The 16,989-nt window shown below is 38.1% G+C and overlaps 1 protein-coding gene across 1 annotated transcript; it reads right to left on the bottom strand.

The window, feature by feature from the left end:
* Window positions 1-280: 280 nt before the first annotated feature.
* LOC104074841 (leucine--tRNA ligase, cytoplasmic-like) lies at window positions 281-15,237 on the bottom strand. Its single transcript, XM_009575115.1, has 13 exons — window positions 15,023-15,237; window positions 13,537-13,592; window positions 12,577-12,640; window positions 11,789-11,972; window positions 11,460-11,550; window positions 10,475-10,615; window positions 9,782-9,922; window positions 9,577-9,687; window positions 8,320-8,430; window positions 6,037-6,141; window positions 4,168-4,263; window positions 3,184-3,316; window positions 281-717 (listed from the first exon to the last, which is right to left on the bottom strand). The coding sequence occupies exons 1-13, from the start codon at window positions 15,027-15,029 to the stop codon at window positions 512-514; spliced, it is 1,446 nt and encodes a 481-aa protein (XP_009573410.1). The 5' UTR covers window positions 15,030-15,237; the 3' UTR covers window positions 281-511.
* Window positions 15,238-16,989: the final 1,752 nt, after the last annotated feature.

Below are 16,989 nucleotides of genomic sequence, written 5' to 3'. Positions count from 1 at the left end.
TTTAACTCTTCCTTAAGAGTTGTTCAGCATCAAATTACTTCCGAACTGCTAGTCTGTGTGAAAGTGCCCTAATGGCGTTCAGTCACCTGGGTCACTGAAAAGTAAAATACAGAAGTGTGCAAGCAACTTTTTCCCCTCTGTTACAGGAGATTTACAACCAACTTCTCTATCCGGATCCTAGCCTATTTAGGAGGGAGAGGAATTCTGAGTGTGGTATTCTAGTTTGCTTCTGAAAACACTGGCCACAGCTGAAAAGGAAGATTCGCCATGTGAACATTCAGGATAACTGTTTCTTTTCAAGAAAAGCCAAAGGGCCAGAGGAAAATAATTTTATTATATCCACATTTAAAAGAGTAGGTGTGAACTCGCATGCAAAATTAGGTTGTTTTGGGTGGGTTTTTTTTTTTTTTTCCCCTGTAGAACAAATTCTCATCTTTGTTCATTACAGATCCTTTCAAAGTCACTCTATTAACTTTCTCACTGCCAGGGATCAAGCCAGGTACACGCCAGTTTAATGAACTAGATAAACAATTGTGTCACCAATGTCCTTTGTCAGGCCATTCTCAGTAACGCAAACACGTTTCTCGTCCAGGTCAATGTGGAAGATGGCTTGCTCCAGAATAGGCGTTTTCTCTGCTTCTTCTTTGCCAAGGACTGGAACACGGCGTGGCCCAAGCACAGGATCATCAAACCTCATCAGCTTCACTTTAGAAAGATCTGCAGTAAAGAGACTGGCTAGTTAGGCTACAGGCTCTACACACAAGCTATAGTATCAACTGAATTAATCAAAGCAATACTTAATACTTGGTACTTCTGTTTCTGCTCCAAGGAAATACATTGTCTCGGGAGTAACATTCATGTTAAGGTTTAGACCCACTACAAAGATGTCATTCAATGGTTACACAGCAAGTTAACAGCAGAAATGGGGATAAACCACACAGAAATACCAACTCCCAATACCACACTCTAAGCACTAAATTTGCCTTATCTGGCTTTGGGACAGCCATGAGTAACTGAACAGTTATAGTATCATTTTCTGAGGAATGAATTTCAGAGAAAGGGGAAGGCAAGAGTTGTTTTAAATACAATTCCCTATTAAAATGTACGCTAATCAAAGACTGCTGAGCAGACCAAGAAAAATCTCTAGGAAGCCTGGGATCTTTCAGCCAAGCCTTCCTCCAAGTATAACCTTCTAGCCGTTGTGCACCAACAGAACACTGACACCTTCTGGAAAAGACAGAGAGTGAGATAGCCACTGTTTAATCTCACTTGTTTTCAATCATTTCAAAATATCTACCTAGCAGAAGGCTAGTAGATACGCATACACGTCATACAGTGCATTTCCCCCGCCTGTATTTTGCTATGTACTTTATCATATATTCCTCTTCTGTGTGCACCGTCATCAGTATGTAGTCATCTTTGTTCTACAGATAAACATTAACATAAACACAAGCTGTTGAAAGATACAGAAAGAAAAAATTACTCTCCTGTCACAAGCTTTTGGATGAGGTCCAGTTTTCCTTTTATACCCAGCTCACAGTGCTTCAGATTTGTTTGATTCTTAATTCCTGCATTCTTCAACAAGAACACAGATGTTGTTGCTTTAAGAAAGCTATTTTCATTCATTATACTGGCCAGAAACTTAATACTTGTTTCAACCATGTCTGACATTAAATTTTATCATGCTATTCTGTGTTTTCCCAAAATACCTTTCCAAGTAGGTGGATAAGTGAGGAATACTAAAATTATCAACAAGTAGGCTAGAAAAGACATTGCTTATTTCCAAGAAGAATCAAGGAAAAGCACCCACCCTGAAATACTGCTACTTACAAAGACCACCTTTAGACTGTCAAGATACCACGAACATTTAAACTGACCATAGCAGAGGCAGCTTTTATTCCAACTGCAACAAGGCAAAACACAGGAAAGGGGCCAAGATTTTCTCAGTGCCACGCAACGAGACAGTGACTAAGATGAAAACAGAATCTCTCCTCTTTTGTCTTGTCAGTGCACATCACCTCAAGAACTTACGCAGCAGCAGCAAAGCCCTGTATAAAGTTACTAGACAGAAAACTATTTAGAAAGCAAAGAAGCAAGAGGAGGCAAAGTAATTATTGGCAGCAATCAGGATTTTTGCCAAAAAAAGGAACCTCCATAGCGTGGGATTTTTTTCCTATGATGGAATTCAGGTTCCTAAACCACAGTACACCAGCCACTTCAGAGCACTCGACAGGCTCTAAGTAAATATGCCATAGCAAAAGCAGTGCCCCCAAGCTCTGCCTGGAGACCTTTATCGGAGCCATCACTGCACCACCACTGAGGCACTGATTTCTGGTAAGCAAGCAGTGATGATGCTGTCAGACACAGCAGCAAGTTCTGGCTCCCCGGTTGCTCTCGCTTGGGTCTCCATGACTGGGAACCAGCTAACACCAGGGGATGGAATAGGCAGCGTTACAACAGCTTAAATGCAAAGTCAGGTTCACAGGTGACGAAATGCTTTTGTCTTAATGCTTTCACACTGGAATCCAGTTTAAGAGCTGAAATAAAGTATCAGTGCATAAAGAATGTAAGAGTGGAGAGAGAAAAAATAGCTCCAAGGATTCAGAAGAAGTATTACACTAGTTCCCAAAGAGGTTGCTAGTTCAAGTTTGGCATAAACAATGGTAATTGATAGGCTACTGAGCAATTCTTCAGTAATCCCAATTTTAAGTGAATACATAGTTTTCCACTATGAACTGGGACAGAAATTATTAGGAACCAATGTAGCAACTGTTAAATTAATTCACCTTAGGCTAAATAGAAAAATAAATTTGGTAAATTTTTTTCAGCCCTGGGCTCCAAAATGGAAGTGGCAGAAGCTGCCTATAACCAGTTATGGGACTAACTCTTCTTCTTGGAAATTCAAAGCACAAGGGGAAATATCATTCATATTAATCTCTGGCTGAAACTAGGTTTCGGTGTACCAGTGGCAGAATAAAAGACTAATGACGAAAACCCAGAGAGAAGCCTGCCTATTTGCAGATTATCTCTTTTCTTGTTCACTCAAACACAAAATTTTTGCTCCTTTCTAAGCATCTGTGACATCTAAGCGGCACAAACTTCAGCAGCTTTGTTTCCACTTCTCTCCTGGAAACATTAATCTAATCAGCGTGTGGTAGCTGTATGTCTGTGCTAGTATTTCACCTTTGATTCCTCTGTCCATCTTCATTAAGCGTCTGATCACTGTCTCTCTGTTGTCTCCTTGCCTGATTTCAATCTTTGTAGAGAAGTGGCCATTTGATGGTTGAGGGTTCACCAAAAATACAGACACACTGGGCTGCAAGAAAGTTAATACATACATTAAAGGAGAATCTGTATTTGTGATCCAAGCCTCAGAGGAAACATGAAACTAAAACAAATAAACATCACCTATCAACAAATATTCTGGATGAATAAGCTTCATTTACAAACACTGCCAGTGGCAGAATTCAAGCACTCCCACAACTCTTCAAAACATAAGCCACAGTATGCACAAGTTTTTAGGACATATTTAGGGAAATCAAATTTTTACTGTTGAAAAGTATTAGAGCTATAAATATTCATACATGATACCATTATTGCAGAGTTTCACTAATCTTACACATTACTCACTAATTCTTCCAAGACTCCATGACACAGCTGTAGGAATATTTTTGAAAGGTTTCATTTTTATACAACTGAATGCCATTTATTAGCCCATTATAAACTAACGGGTAACATAGAAAGTATTGAAAAACACTTTAGGATTCAGCAAACAAGTAATACAAAGTTTCACATGGAAATTTATAATACCTTAAAACAAGTATAATAAGTAGTTGAGGCATATGGCTGAAAGAAACAAATATAAGAATATGCTAATGCTCGGGTCACCTGTTTTTAACAGTCTTCAGGTCAAATCATTAAATTCTGCTGACTGGAAGAGCCTTAAATCTAAGGTACAATCACAATCACATTTAGGGCTCTATACAGAGGGGAAAAAAAAAACCAAACATAATTGCTTCACGAGATGTTTCTTGTTTTGAAGGGGTGTTGGATCAAAGGCAAAAAAATCCAATGTTCACGTCTGATTAAAGTTTTTAAATGGCGTATTTGCCTTTTTTTTTTTTAATTAGGTTTTCAGACTTCCAGTATCTGAATTTCTGATTTTACCTCAGTTCTGAATATGGAAAATGGTTTTCCAGGACAGCAGTCTTCTTTTATTTTATCTTCTGCTTCAGACGCAAACTTCACTTCAATGTGATCCAGCTGTTAAAAAAAAAAAAGGGGGGGTAGGGAGGGAAATAAACAGGAGTTTAATCATTTTGAAGGGAACAACAGGAGTTAACAGGCCTATCAAACAACTGTTGGCATAGTAAAGCAGAAAGTAAATGTGCATTGACATAAGGCAACAATAGCACACCCAAAATCACAACATACTGTTTGGAATGGACTTCTGAGGGTCACCTACTCCCTGCTCAAAGTGGGACTACTGCCCACGCTGGACCAAGTCCGCCTCCGAGGACAGAGATCCCCCACCCTCTCCAGGTAGCCTGCTCCTACACTACACTGCTGCCCTAGCAAAGAACCTCTCCTCATGTCCCATCTCAGCCTCACAAGCTGCAACTCCAGCAGTAACTCCCTGTTACCATCCCTTGTTTGACTATCAGCCCACTACCAAGAAAGAGGTTGGCTTTATCATCTTTGTAACTCCCTAAGTAGCAGATTTCTCCTAGATCTTCCCCTCAGCCAGTCTCAACAAGCCCACCTCCTTCAGCCTCTCGCTGGAGGTCACGCACTCTAGGCTCTCCCCAGCTATCTTAATGGTTCTCTGCTCAACAGCCGCAAGTCCTCAACAGCCTTTTTAAACTGCGGGTGAGGAGTCGGGAGGACGAGAGAGGGGCACAACACTGACACATACTCCGAATTCAGGCTCAGCAGAGCTGAGTGGAGATGGATGACTTCCCTTGACTTGCCAAATTACATCCTATATAGGTAACTCCTCCTAATGTAGGTCAACACGCAGCGTGGCTCGTTTGCAGTGACAGCACACTCACATTAAATTTACATTGATCTTGACAAGCCCACAGTAACCCCAAAGTCCTTTGTAGGAGAGTTCATGGCCAGCCAACAAGTTCCAATTTACACAGAAATGTGAGGTAATTCTGCCCTGGTACAGAACTTAACAATTCCTGTTAAACTTCAGGAGATTTCATAGCCCAGTTCTCAAGTTTCTCTAGATTCTCCCGCATGAAAGATCCACTGTTTAACAGATGCACTGTTTAACTGCTCCCTCCCCCAGTTCAGTGAGTTTTGCAGATTTACAGATATTTTAAAGTAAAAGTTGTTGCTCGCTCTTGACTTCGCTCTGATACGGGACAAGTCCAATAAAACCACGTTTATTTCATACTGTACAGGTTACAAAATGAGCTGTCCCCTCATTAACACGTGCCTATTGAACTAAATTCTGGTTATCACATGAAGCAGCATAACTGCTACTAGACTGGCACCCATTTTACTATATACCGTAGTTTTAAAAGCCCTGCCCAGAACCTGCTCCTTGAAGAGGGCAGGGTAATCTGCTACAGTTAACATGCCATTGTAAGAGTCCAAGGATACAAGGCTAAGGACTCTGATCATTCTTGCTAGTCATGCCTTGAAACATTTCATTCTCATTTCTTCAGCTGAAAAAAATGTAAGATACTGGTTGGCTCAGAGAAAAATGTCTCTTCAAAAGTGTCACTGGACTTTACTGTCACAGATATAACCAGTACTGCAGCAAAACCCACCTCTGTTTTGTGGGAACATGTTTGTATACTACACACCTACCACTGTGTCTCACGACTGTATTTAACAGCTTTATACACCTATATTTGACAAATTTAAACAGCAAGATCAAAATACAGAAAGCTGAATAAAAACTATTACCTGAGCAACATACACTCAGAAGTTAATGGAAACAGGCTTAGAGCCTTAGGAAAGGCTGGTCCTCCAGCTATCCCAATAAAAAACAAGTAATGAATAGACCAAGTGTATACCAACCTCCAGGGAATTTGTCAAATAGACAATATTCTCCATGAGCACTGCACGTTCATCAAATTCCAGTTCCAGATCAAGAACACGTGAACCATTCTTCTCCAGATTTTCCTGTCAGAGGAAGGAAAAAAAAAAAAAAAAAAAAGGATTAAAACCCTCTAAACGCTGCAAGTAAAATGATGCTTCAAAATGGCAAATTATCTACATTAGTCATGAAAAGAATAGGCTTTTAAATATGAGAGCTCTCTGCTGGCACAACATGCTAACGTAGGAGCAATAATTTTCTTGTAACAGGGTTTCTTCTACAGGGAGTTAGTGACACTGATGGGAGGAATAAGAGCAATTAGAACACATTTTTAATATAGCATTGAAAAGGTGTTTGACATTCACAGTTATTTATAATCCCTACTTAATGTGCAGGTTGAGAATTCACAAAATAAGTCAGCATTTCAGTGGTATTTCACAGCAGGAAATTCAGTCTTATGACCTAGTTTAAAATAAAGGACAAGCATACAACAACTGGACATGTTCACATCAGTTGTAAAACAAGTTCTCTGCAGGGAAATAACAACTACTTTATACGTTAACATAAAAGTAACTTAATTAGTCCAGAAAGCCAACAGCAACAGTCACAAGAGAGAAACTATTAAAGGCAATATAAAAACCACGTGAATCTTTTTTTTTTTTTTTAACTAAAACAGAACTTCCTCTTCAGAATTTAATCTGTCCCTTTCTTGCTTTCATATGCTGAGCCAGCTGTCTCCTTTGAAGTTCTGCTTTGTCAGACTCAGCATGGTTGCAGTTTCCTGGTTTCCTTGTCAGTTTAATGTGAAAGATTCCCTACATTAACACTGAATTGCTTCCCTTTGTAAATCACAAAGTTTCTCCTACATTTAAGCTCTCCTTTGAATAGGAAGCACAAGCAGAAATGCTCCTTGTACACTGGAATTGCTGAATAATTGGCTTCAGAGAAAAACATACTGATCTAGGGAGTCTGAGCTCAGACGTTTCTATGTCTTCCTGTGAAATTGCTTACTGCTCTTTAAAAGTGAAAGGATCGATTGTTGGTAAGACTCAGCATGCCAACCCATCCCCTGTGTGCACCAGGATCACTAACTATTGCCAGACTAACAACATGAAGAAACAGGGATGCTTCAGACCTAACACACTTATAGGATTGAAAGCTTGTCTGACCTTTTCCAACTGTTACCAGTTGATCTAACACATCACTGCATCTCTTTACAAACTTCCCTCATACAGGAAGCTTCATAGCTGCTTTGTGCTCTCTGTTCCTCTGTAGGCTTCTGAGCTACCATGAAAAGGAACAATTAGAATAACCCTAGAGAGAGGACAAAAGAGCACCCCCATTTATAAAATATGACAAAGCTCACAAATAGAAGACATTATTACATGCATTTTAAAAATCAAGCTAAAGCTTAAGGAGAAAGAGTAATATTTTTACACTCATTAAATTTTTTTCCATTACTAATCCCTCTCAACTTCTACAGATCGTGAGTAGAAGTCAAAAAGGTTTTAAATCCTACTCTGTCGCCCCCCCCTTTTTTTTTTTATTTAAAATTTTGCTTATTCATTGCTTTTTGAAACTTCCTAGTTGCTGTATTGAATTTTTATCTGCAATAGCAAGCACAAAAAAAGTTTCTTGAAAAAAAATGCAAGCCATGTTTTTCATAGGCTTGCATGACTCTGGGAAAATAATAATGAAATATCAGAATATTAGTGACAAAACCGTAAGAATGATATACAAAATTCATAATTCCGTTCAGGGCTCAGAACACTCCTTTTTCCTCCCTTAAATGTAGTGCAATCAATTACCTCTAGCCTTGTTCTTAACTTTCAAATGTTAAGCATTTTTAAGTCTCCAGAGCAACACCTTATTCTCATTTCAGTATGAAAAACTGGAAAAGTCAAATACGATGCATTTCAAATGGAGAGGAATCCACTTGTCTTTGAAGCACAGATTGTATAACCTGCAAAATACCCAAACTACCAAGCCTCAACTAGACCATTAGTTCACCTGGGTCAATTCATGTAGAGACATTTTTATTGTATCTTTCTTCCAGAGATGTCAAAGAAGTTTATAAGCAAAAACATGAAGATGCCAAATAAGCAAGGGGCAGGATAGAGACTGAAGTCAAAAGTTAGTAGGAGATCCAGGAATGAAATAAAGGAAATACTCGTGCACGAAGTTACAGGTTATTGTTGCCTTTGTCCAACATGTTTCATTCACAAAAGCTTTTTCTATACAAGAACTATCCTTCTGACACTTACCTTAATCATGGCAACAAAAGGCATAACCTTCTTCATATACTTCTTCAGCTCCGGCAAGGTGTTAAGCTCACTGGCAATTACTTTATTATCTGGCAGTTGACCTCCACTGACCTAAACATTGATGAACATCCATTAAAAAGTATAGGTACCATTAAAAAAACTTGCCCTTTAATATCATATACCCTTCGTGCTTTCCCATAAATACCAGCAAGGTTTGTCATCGTCATTGATTCCACATATAATAATTTTCTCATCCCTTTGAAACATTTTTAAAAGTAAAATTTTAAAACTTTGACCAAAATAAAACACAGATAACTACTGCCATTCAGGCAACTCAATATTATTCTGCATTTCCTTTATTCTTCCTGGTGACTATGTTAGTATACCCAAATTTTCTACCAGAATGCATTTTAAATCTACATTTAAGCTTTATCACAAGCACATTTTTAAGCACTAGTTTCCTGAATTGTTTGGGTTTTACATCCAAAATTTAGATATTTGCAACAATCCTATTTAGTGCATCAGACCAAACAGCAGATTTTAACACCGATGCAGAAAAAAGCCTATAGAATGCCCAAAGTTTAACACCCCAAAAACAAATTTCACATGAGGAGTATTGGTTTATCTCAATACCGCAAGCTGGAAAAGTCATGACTCTCTAATCTATCAGCTACAATACTCATTTGTTCAAGCTGAGAAGGATGGTTCATCAAGATTGCCAAAAGCCTCTCTCATCAGTTTCCCAATGTCACAAGCACAGACTCTTCTGCTTTCAGAAAAACTTATTTCTTCTACTTATGACTGATGTATTCCATTTCAACATATTTCTTGTAACACCACTGAATAGTATACACCTATTCAAGGACCAAAACAACGCTTCTAAGCCCACTTGCATAGTAAGGCAGCATTAATTTGTCAGTCAACAATGTTTCCTCAGAAATATACTTGGGAAGAATATTTTAAAAGCTATCCACTTACAAATGAAAAAAAATAATAGAACATGGGCCGCTTTTTACTCAGATTGTCAAAAAAAAAAAAGAAATCATACTGTCAAATCAATGACATTCTTTGGGACATTTTCATTAAGCACCAAAATTTAATGGACAGTTGTAAAACCATAAAGAAAATTAAAACTGTATTGCTTTATATTTAAATAATTTGGTAACAAATTACAGCTTATAAGCTTTTTACAGAGAGAAAAAAAGAGCCCACAAAAAAGCAGGTAAGCAGTCCAAAGAAACATGAAAGGATGGCCACCTGATAGTGCTTGCGCAGAACTGATAAGGTGGTGTGCTGCCAAGGCGGGTAGTTCTTTGCCACGTAGATGGTACAGTGAGAAGGCTTCTGGGAAGGTTCTTTAGTACTTTTCTAAAGAAACAAAGAAAAAAATTAGGCAGGAGCCCTGCGGCAATACAGAATTATCAAGTACGCACACTCAAAAAAATGAGCTAGTACACTTCACCTTTCCTTTCACAGGTGCCATGTAGTTCTTGAGGCGGAGTCGGAGGTCATGAGCTGCTTCCATGAGGTACTGAGAGGAGCGAATTAATACCTCATCCACAGGACCTGCTATCGGCCATGAGGCTCTCATGATGGAATCCGGCTTTGAGGAAAGGAAGAAGTGACATGCACCGAGATGAAAACACACCAGTATCTGGTGGTTTTTCAACCCATTATAGCTTGACTGGAAACTGGAGTTTAGACAGTTTGAACCTCAGTGAGCACCCACCTATAACTAGGTTGTAAAGGAATACAGCCAACAAGCATTTATTTGCAAGTGTGTTAAGGATTATACATACAATTACACCTGTCATATAGCTACATAACTTCATCTACAAGCACAAGGCACTTAGAAAAACTTAAGTTTCATGCATACGTGTAGGAATATTGCATTATTTGGGTTAATTTTAGATCACCTCTTTGTGAGTAGCCAACCAAAGTGACTTGTATTACAGTTGCATATATCATCACAGTAACAGGCTAACTCTGTATGTTCACTGTCCTATGGACAATAAGCTATTACGGCTCTTCATATTATAAGACATATGTTTCTTCTACTTGTATATGAAAGACATCCATAAGCCTGATACAAGCCTTACTAAAAATCAGTAAAACCTTAGATCAGAATCAAATGACAAAACCGAAACATTAGTACCTTTCCCAGCAGTGACCAGATGTGCTCACATAAGTGGGGACAGATAGGAGCCAACAGCAGAGTCTGAACTTCAATAAACTGAAACGCCAACTCTCTGTGCATTCCTTCTATTGCCAGCTCACGATATTTATCTTTTGCTGCCTGAAACACAGCCAATGCAACCATCATTAACACACTCCAACTGCCATGCAGAAACACTTAGAAGAAAACACACACAATTCTTTGCTCTAACACGCCTTTAGAATGTAAGCTGCTTAGAACTCAATAATGGATTATTACAAGAACTGTATTTTCCTGAAGCACCTCAGTGTGAATCTGTCGGTTGGCCATTTGATTTTTGCATTAACATGGTACTTTTCAAAAAGTGTTTATTGGCAAAGACATAAAAGACAAAAATATCCACAACTGTGTATCAGGTACTATCATCCCGAATAGCTTGCATAAAGATACTAATAAGTACTAAGAAAAAGGCAATGAATATGATCTATCATTATACATATAATTCAGCCTACTTAATCATATTCCTGAATATCATAAAGGAGCCACATAAAGGAGACTCTGTAATTCATTTCAGCAGACGCTCCGGAGACATGGTTTATTGAATATATCAAAAAGCACTCTACTTCCAAACAATTTTGTTGATGTATTATCTGGATTTCTTATGAAGAGTTCCTTATTACAAAAGGAGCTAAAGAAAGGAAACACTCTTTTTCATAGTGTCTTTTTTTAAGCAGCTTTTTGCTCATATTAGATACCAGGACTATTTGCAGCGTAACAGTTGTCTTCCTCTGGACCTTTGTAAAAATGACACAAGCAGACCTTTATAATTTCAGATTTATTCCATTAAAGTACTCTTGTTTCTTGGCACAATTCTGATTCCAACTCAGCTGTATGATTAAGGATCAGAGACGACAGGATCAAAAGAAATCCACAAAGTAACAAATACCAAGTGCTGGTTTCTTACACCTAAAAAGTTACCTCCTACCTGAAATTCAAAGAAGCCAGTTTTCAGAGCTTCCTTAAACATCATCTTCTCATAATTTTGGTCTGTCTTCACTATGCCTGCATTCATTTCACTAGGGAGGGAAGGGAAGTGAAAACATCAATACTGCATAGTCTGCCCCACATAATGGCAACACTGTGTAAAACAACACTATCAATGTCACCAGTGCAGCACAATCACATAACCTATTCTGTAATGTATTTGGTTTTATGGAATTCATTAATTTGTAGAAAAAAAAAAGATAACTACAGAGATGCTCCTTGCAAGAAAAAAAAATGGACTAAACCGTATTATTAGCCTTTGTACAGTACCTGGCAAAGACTCTATCATTGAAGGTGTTGGCAGGACCACTTCTTAGACTGTCCCTGTTTGCAATCATCTCCTTTACCCACTCCACCCACGTGTAGAGACGAAGAATACCAGCATCTGCCATGGCTTCCACAAAGTTGGCATCTTCAACGGTGTCTCCAGCATCAGCCAAAGCTAAACGCATGCCTGAAAGAAACTGGATCAGCTAACATGGCTGGCATGCAATTAGCTGGTAGATATAGATGCAGGAAGCATAGGACTCAAAGTGAATTACAACTAACTTTTCATTATGAGTTAATAAAATGCAAAGTGAATTTACAAACTGCCAACTAGGGAGAGATGTCTCAAAGGATGCACTTTACCCAGGAGAGGTACACTGCCCTCCTTAGGGAGGAAACCAGACAGACACCAAGAACTAGGAGACTAGTACAATCACTGTCCAAAAAACAAAAGCATGCAAGAACTAACAAGGGCATGCATGTATACACACAGTGTGCATCAACAGTAAGTGTCTTATGTTTTGGTCTCTTAAGTGAATGTGGAAGAATGAAATAGGCACCATCTAGGAGGTCTAAACACCAGGAGCAGTTCTTGGTTGAAACAGGTGTTGTGCTAACATGCATCCCAATTTCCTAAATAGAGTTCAGCTTTTCAAACAAGAACAGGTGGTAAGCAGTAGATTTATTGCAATTCATTACTCCAATAAACCCACTGCTCCTTTGAGAACAAAACTCTGATTTTAGTCATTTTGGCATAACTGAAAACCAGATGCAGGTCAGAACATACTTACCATCTGCAGAGAACTTGTCAATAGCTTGAGTTAGGGTAAGAAAGTTGCCTGTAGATTTAGACATCTGAAAGAAATAGAAGAGTCTTTGTTTTCTCATGCATCCATTTTGTGGTTGGATAAACAAGACAGATGCAACAAGGGTTTGGGCAAACCATTGAGAAAGTATTTTCTCATGAATCATAGCAAAAGCAGTTTGGTAAATCTGAACTAGGTCTCACAGTAAAAGCAGTCTAAACTTTGCCAGCACTCATCTAACTCCTGAATGTCGAGCTTGTCTCGAGACTTGCACAAGTTGTTACACCACAGCTGCAGGGAAGTGATAGCTGCCTTCTGCATCATTTGGGTTCCACTGTAGACTTTTTCAGGCTTGGAAAAATGGGACAACTGGTACGAAAATTTAATTCCAGAAGTTACCTAAATTAAACTTAAATACTATTCAAAATTGGTGTTTTCAGCTCATCCTGCACTGATTTTTCAAGAAGGACTGTGGTGGGCTTTTTGCTTCATATTGGACAGTCTCTAAGGCCTAATTCCTAGGCTCAGGCACTTTTAAATTCAATTAAATTCAATTTCAGAACTTGCATACATTAACAAGTTACTGGCACAAACTTTTTCTTCTCACTGCATCTACTCCAATGCTTAACAAAGCTAAAATTTTGTCAAAAGAAAAAAAAATCATTCTACATTCTGTATTACCCTAAAACTTAACAGAAATACACTGAAATCTTTACTAAACTGGTGAAGCTATACAAGAGCTAACTTAAGAAAAGTGTTAGACAGAATTGGAGGAAAGGCAGGTCTTTACCTCTGATGAATGAAAAACTGGAGAGCACCAATGAAGAAACTAGAATTTTCACTATTTCCTCCTCTTAAATTCTGAGAAGGATTTTTCCAGTCTGACTGGCAAGTGCCTATTTTGACAACCACAAAAGCCATCTCCTACATGAAACCTCACTATACCTTTTCAGAATTGAGAAGGAGATGTCCATTTGCTCTCACAGCTACTGGCCATTTTTCTCTGTTTGAAGACAAGATACAAAGCATTTGGTAAAGTAAATACATTTTCTCTTTTTAAAAAAAAAAAACCAACAAACATTTTATGTTCAAGTTTGGGGATGAACACCTTAAGTGCAATCTTCAAAAAAATACCTAGGGGTGTCTTAAAAATAAAGAGTGTCTCTAAAGATGGAAAGAACTACAGTGTATGAGTTAGGGATTACCACTGCTGAAATGCAAAGCAGGGAACATTGGACCACCTACAATTATACTTCATTTACCCCACCTCCTTCTATTCAGCTACATTCAATTTAAAGGCCAATGATTGGCATGGCCCAACAGCACTTGATAGACCTAAGTCCCACTACCTCTACCAATGGAGGAAGCAGATATCAGATTCTCCATGACCATTTTTACTATACATGAGAAAACAGCTTTTCCTATATACAGTTTTATACAACTCTTAAACAGAGGTTCAAGGGAATGCAAACATAATATCTTAATGCACAAAACTACACCTTTATAAAAGCACCATGTGATCAGCAAAGATTCTAAACCTGTACTGCATAGTCCATGGGAATATGTATACACTGTTTTAACAATCCTTGAGAAGTAATTAAGAAAACTTAATGATAATAAAGTTACTTAAAATCCCAGTGCAGGAATACGATTCAATACTGGAAAATACATAGGAGGAGGTATTTACAGAAGACATTTGACTTTTATAAAACAGGCCAATGAAAGCTAGAGTTAAAGTTTGCTCTCCACTTTTACACATTTGCTTTTTCATGTGGCTACCTAACTGAGCATTTCGTCCCTCCATAGATAGCTAAAACAAATGAAAAATAGCATCAAACACCATAATTCCAACATAGTCTGCATTTGGATGTAGCTCTAGATGCCGTTACTTAGTATTCTCTCCACTCCCAAAGGAGGAAAAAATCCTAAAGATACACCAATGCTGTTTCAATATGTTTTTACACATATCCTCTAAAGAAGCACCAAGCCAAGGTACTGTTTAGTTAGGACATATAAATCCTTAGGTTTGCTCTAGAGCTGATTGAAACTGCCAAGTCAATTATGCTACATGCTAGAATTCCAATGTTAAGAACAAACAGGATTTCAGCAAGTCAACTAGAAGTTTTATTATGCAGTTAAATTTCAGTGTTGCTTTAAACAAGGTTTTAGAATTTGTAAGAATCTTGCATCTTAATTTTTAAAGGATTCTAGAAAAAATAGGAAATAATGGTAAAAAGCCTTCAATTTCAATAACTTCTACTATAGATAATTGTAACAAAGCTGCAATATGTAAGAATACATTGAAAGAATACATTTTCAACCTAATTCTGAATGTTGTACAGTCCAAAAAAGCCATTAGCAAATGTACCAGAACTACAAAATCTCCGGCTTTATCTCCTGCACACCTGTTTTGCATTATCGCCAAACTTACCTTCCATCTGACCACATAGCCACGTGATTATAGAGGTAGTACGACAGATGATTTGGAACAAGATCTTTGCCAGAAACTCTGAGATCCACAGGATACCAAAATTCAAACTCCTCCTTTAGCTTGTCCAACTTTTCTTTTGGAATCTCTGTTTTAGGAAATGGAGCTGCCTTGAAGAAGATGTAATCCCAAACTTCTTTGCTCATTTGATGTGCCCTGCACAGAATTAGTGCCATATTGAGATGGCAGTAAAAGTTCCTCTTACACTCCACAGCATTTTGAATAAGACAGCTTAAAACTGTTGTTTCATTCTCACAACATACTCCATTTGATAAGCAGAGCAAACATGGACAAAGAGTGTACAGGCACTTTGTCTAAGATCAGATGAGTGAGTTCAACATCAGCAACAAAATCAGAACTCAGAACTGCTCAAGCCATGCCCTGCTTAAAATGCCCTTTGATATTTCCCAATAAAGCATGAAGACTCCCATAAAGAAAGAGTGATTAATAATTAAAATGTAATCTTGAATGTCCTGGAAACCTCATTATTTCTTTTCCAAACACCGCCCCCCACCCCCACTTGTGACCCTAACTGAATACTGAAAACCTATTACTAGTACTTAAATTTCTCCACCCTCCCTTGCACTGGGTCAGATAGCCCTTCCTTCTGGCTGTACAATTCAAGGTTGCCTCCTACATAGAAAAATTAGTGGTCTTTTCCCACTTTGAATGGAATTAATCCATTCAAAATTAACATTTACTGTAAGATACATTTTACCAATTACTAGAGGTAGGATCCACAATTTTGAATGAAAACACTGATGAGATGCAACTTAGACCCACAGTTCTGCAGCCACTGGCCTGCATTAAAAAAAAAAAACCTTCTTGTTTCTACAGAGATTTTTATTCCTCGCTCCTTAGAATTTCACTGGAGTCCACCAATACTTCCTGCACACATTTCAAATTAAATAATTTCAAATCAAAGTTTACCATTTATTAACATCTGCCAAGGTGCTTTGGCCAGTATTATGCAGAGAGGAAAAGCATTCTGGATCTAACGTACCTCCAGTATATATTAAACAACTAGTTCAAACGACAGTCAATACCACCAGTCTAGAATAAAGTCTTACATGCACCAGTTTGCTGGTTTAGATCTGGTAGTTATTTTTCTATGCTTTAAATTACTGCTGTGCGCTGTGACTTAGCTTCTGTGTTTGGTACCAAAGATTGTTGTAACCAAATGGTGACTGACATGACGCGCCATAAATCCCCTTTTACTTCTCTCAGAGTAAGTTAGCAAAAAGTGTTTGCTAACACGGTAAGAAAGATGTTATCTACTTGCATCGTACACTCTAATTGTATATACTTAATTACATCAAATCTATAATTCAGTGCTCAGGATGCTCACTTCAAAGTTTGTTTCCAGACATGACTAGTATGTAGGTAGCCTCTCTATAATTAGAGAGGTTTGAGCCAAAATTAAAACCTTGCCAAGTCTTTCAGAACACTTCTGTTTGTACGAATCTTCACTTTGCAAACGGTTTTCAAATTAGTTACAGCATTGAAAAAGGTAAGTTCCAGTTCAAATGTGTAAACTACTCCAGCAAATAGTTCATAAAACATGCAGAATTAGAGCATAAGATCCAAGGCAAGATTAGCAGTGTTTTTTTCAATTCCAGGTGAGTTGTACTATCTCAACTCTCTGATCTCTATCACTGAAAGTTCACAACCACTCCAACCAAGAAGTCACAGAGCAGTCTTAGGAGGTATTTTGCTACAAATGCCTTCTCCCCCTTACTCTGAAGGTTTCCACATACGAGTTGTGGATAAAAGATGGTTCTAAGCTTCTAAGAGAGTTACCAACTTCTAATACAGTGACAAAAACTAAGTGCTAATCTTGCCCACTTTGTACACTGAAGCATAAATTTTTTTATAGTTGCAAAGCAGTCTCAATAAGCAGAGACACTTCA

The sequence above is a fragment of the Fulmarus glacialis genome, unplaced genomic scaffold (assembly GCF_000690835.1).
Source record: "Fulmarus glacialis isolate BGI_N327 unplaced genomic scaffold, ASM69083v1 scaffold7163, whole genome shotgun sequence".
Lineage (NCBI taxonomy): Eukaryota > Metazoa > Chordata > Aves > Procellariiformes > Procellariidae > Fulmarus > Fulmarus glacialis.
This window is presented reverse-complemented; position numbering and strand designations above follow the sequence as displayed.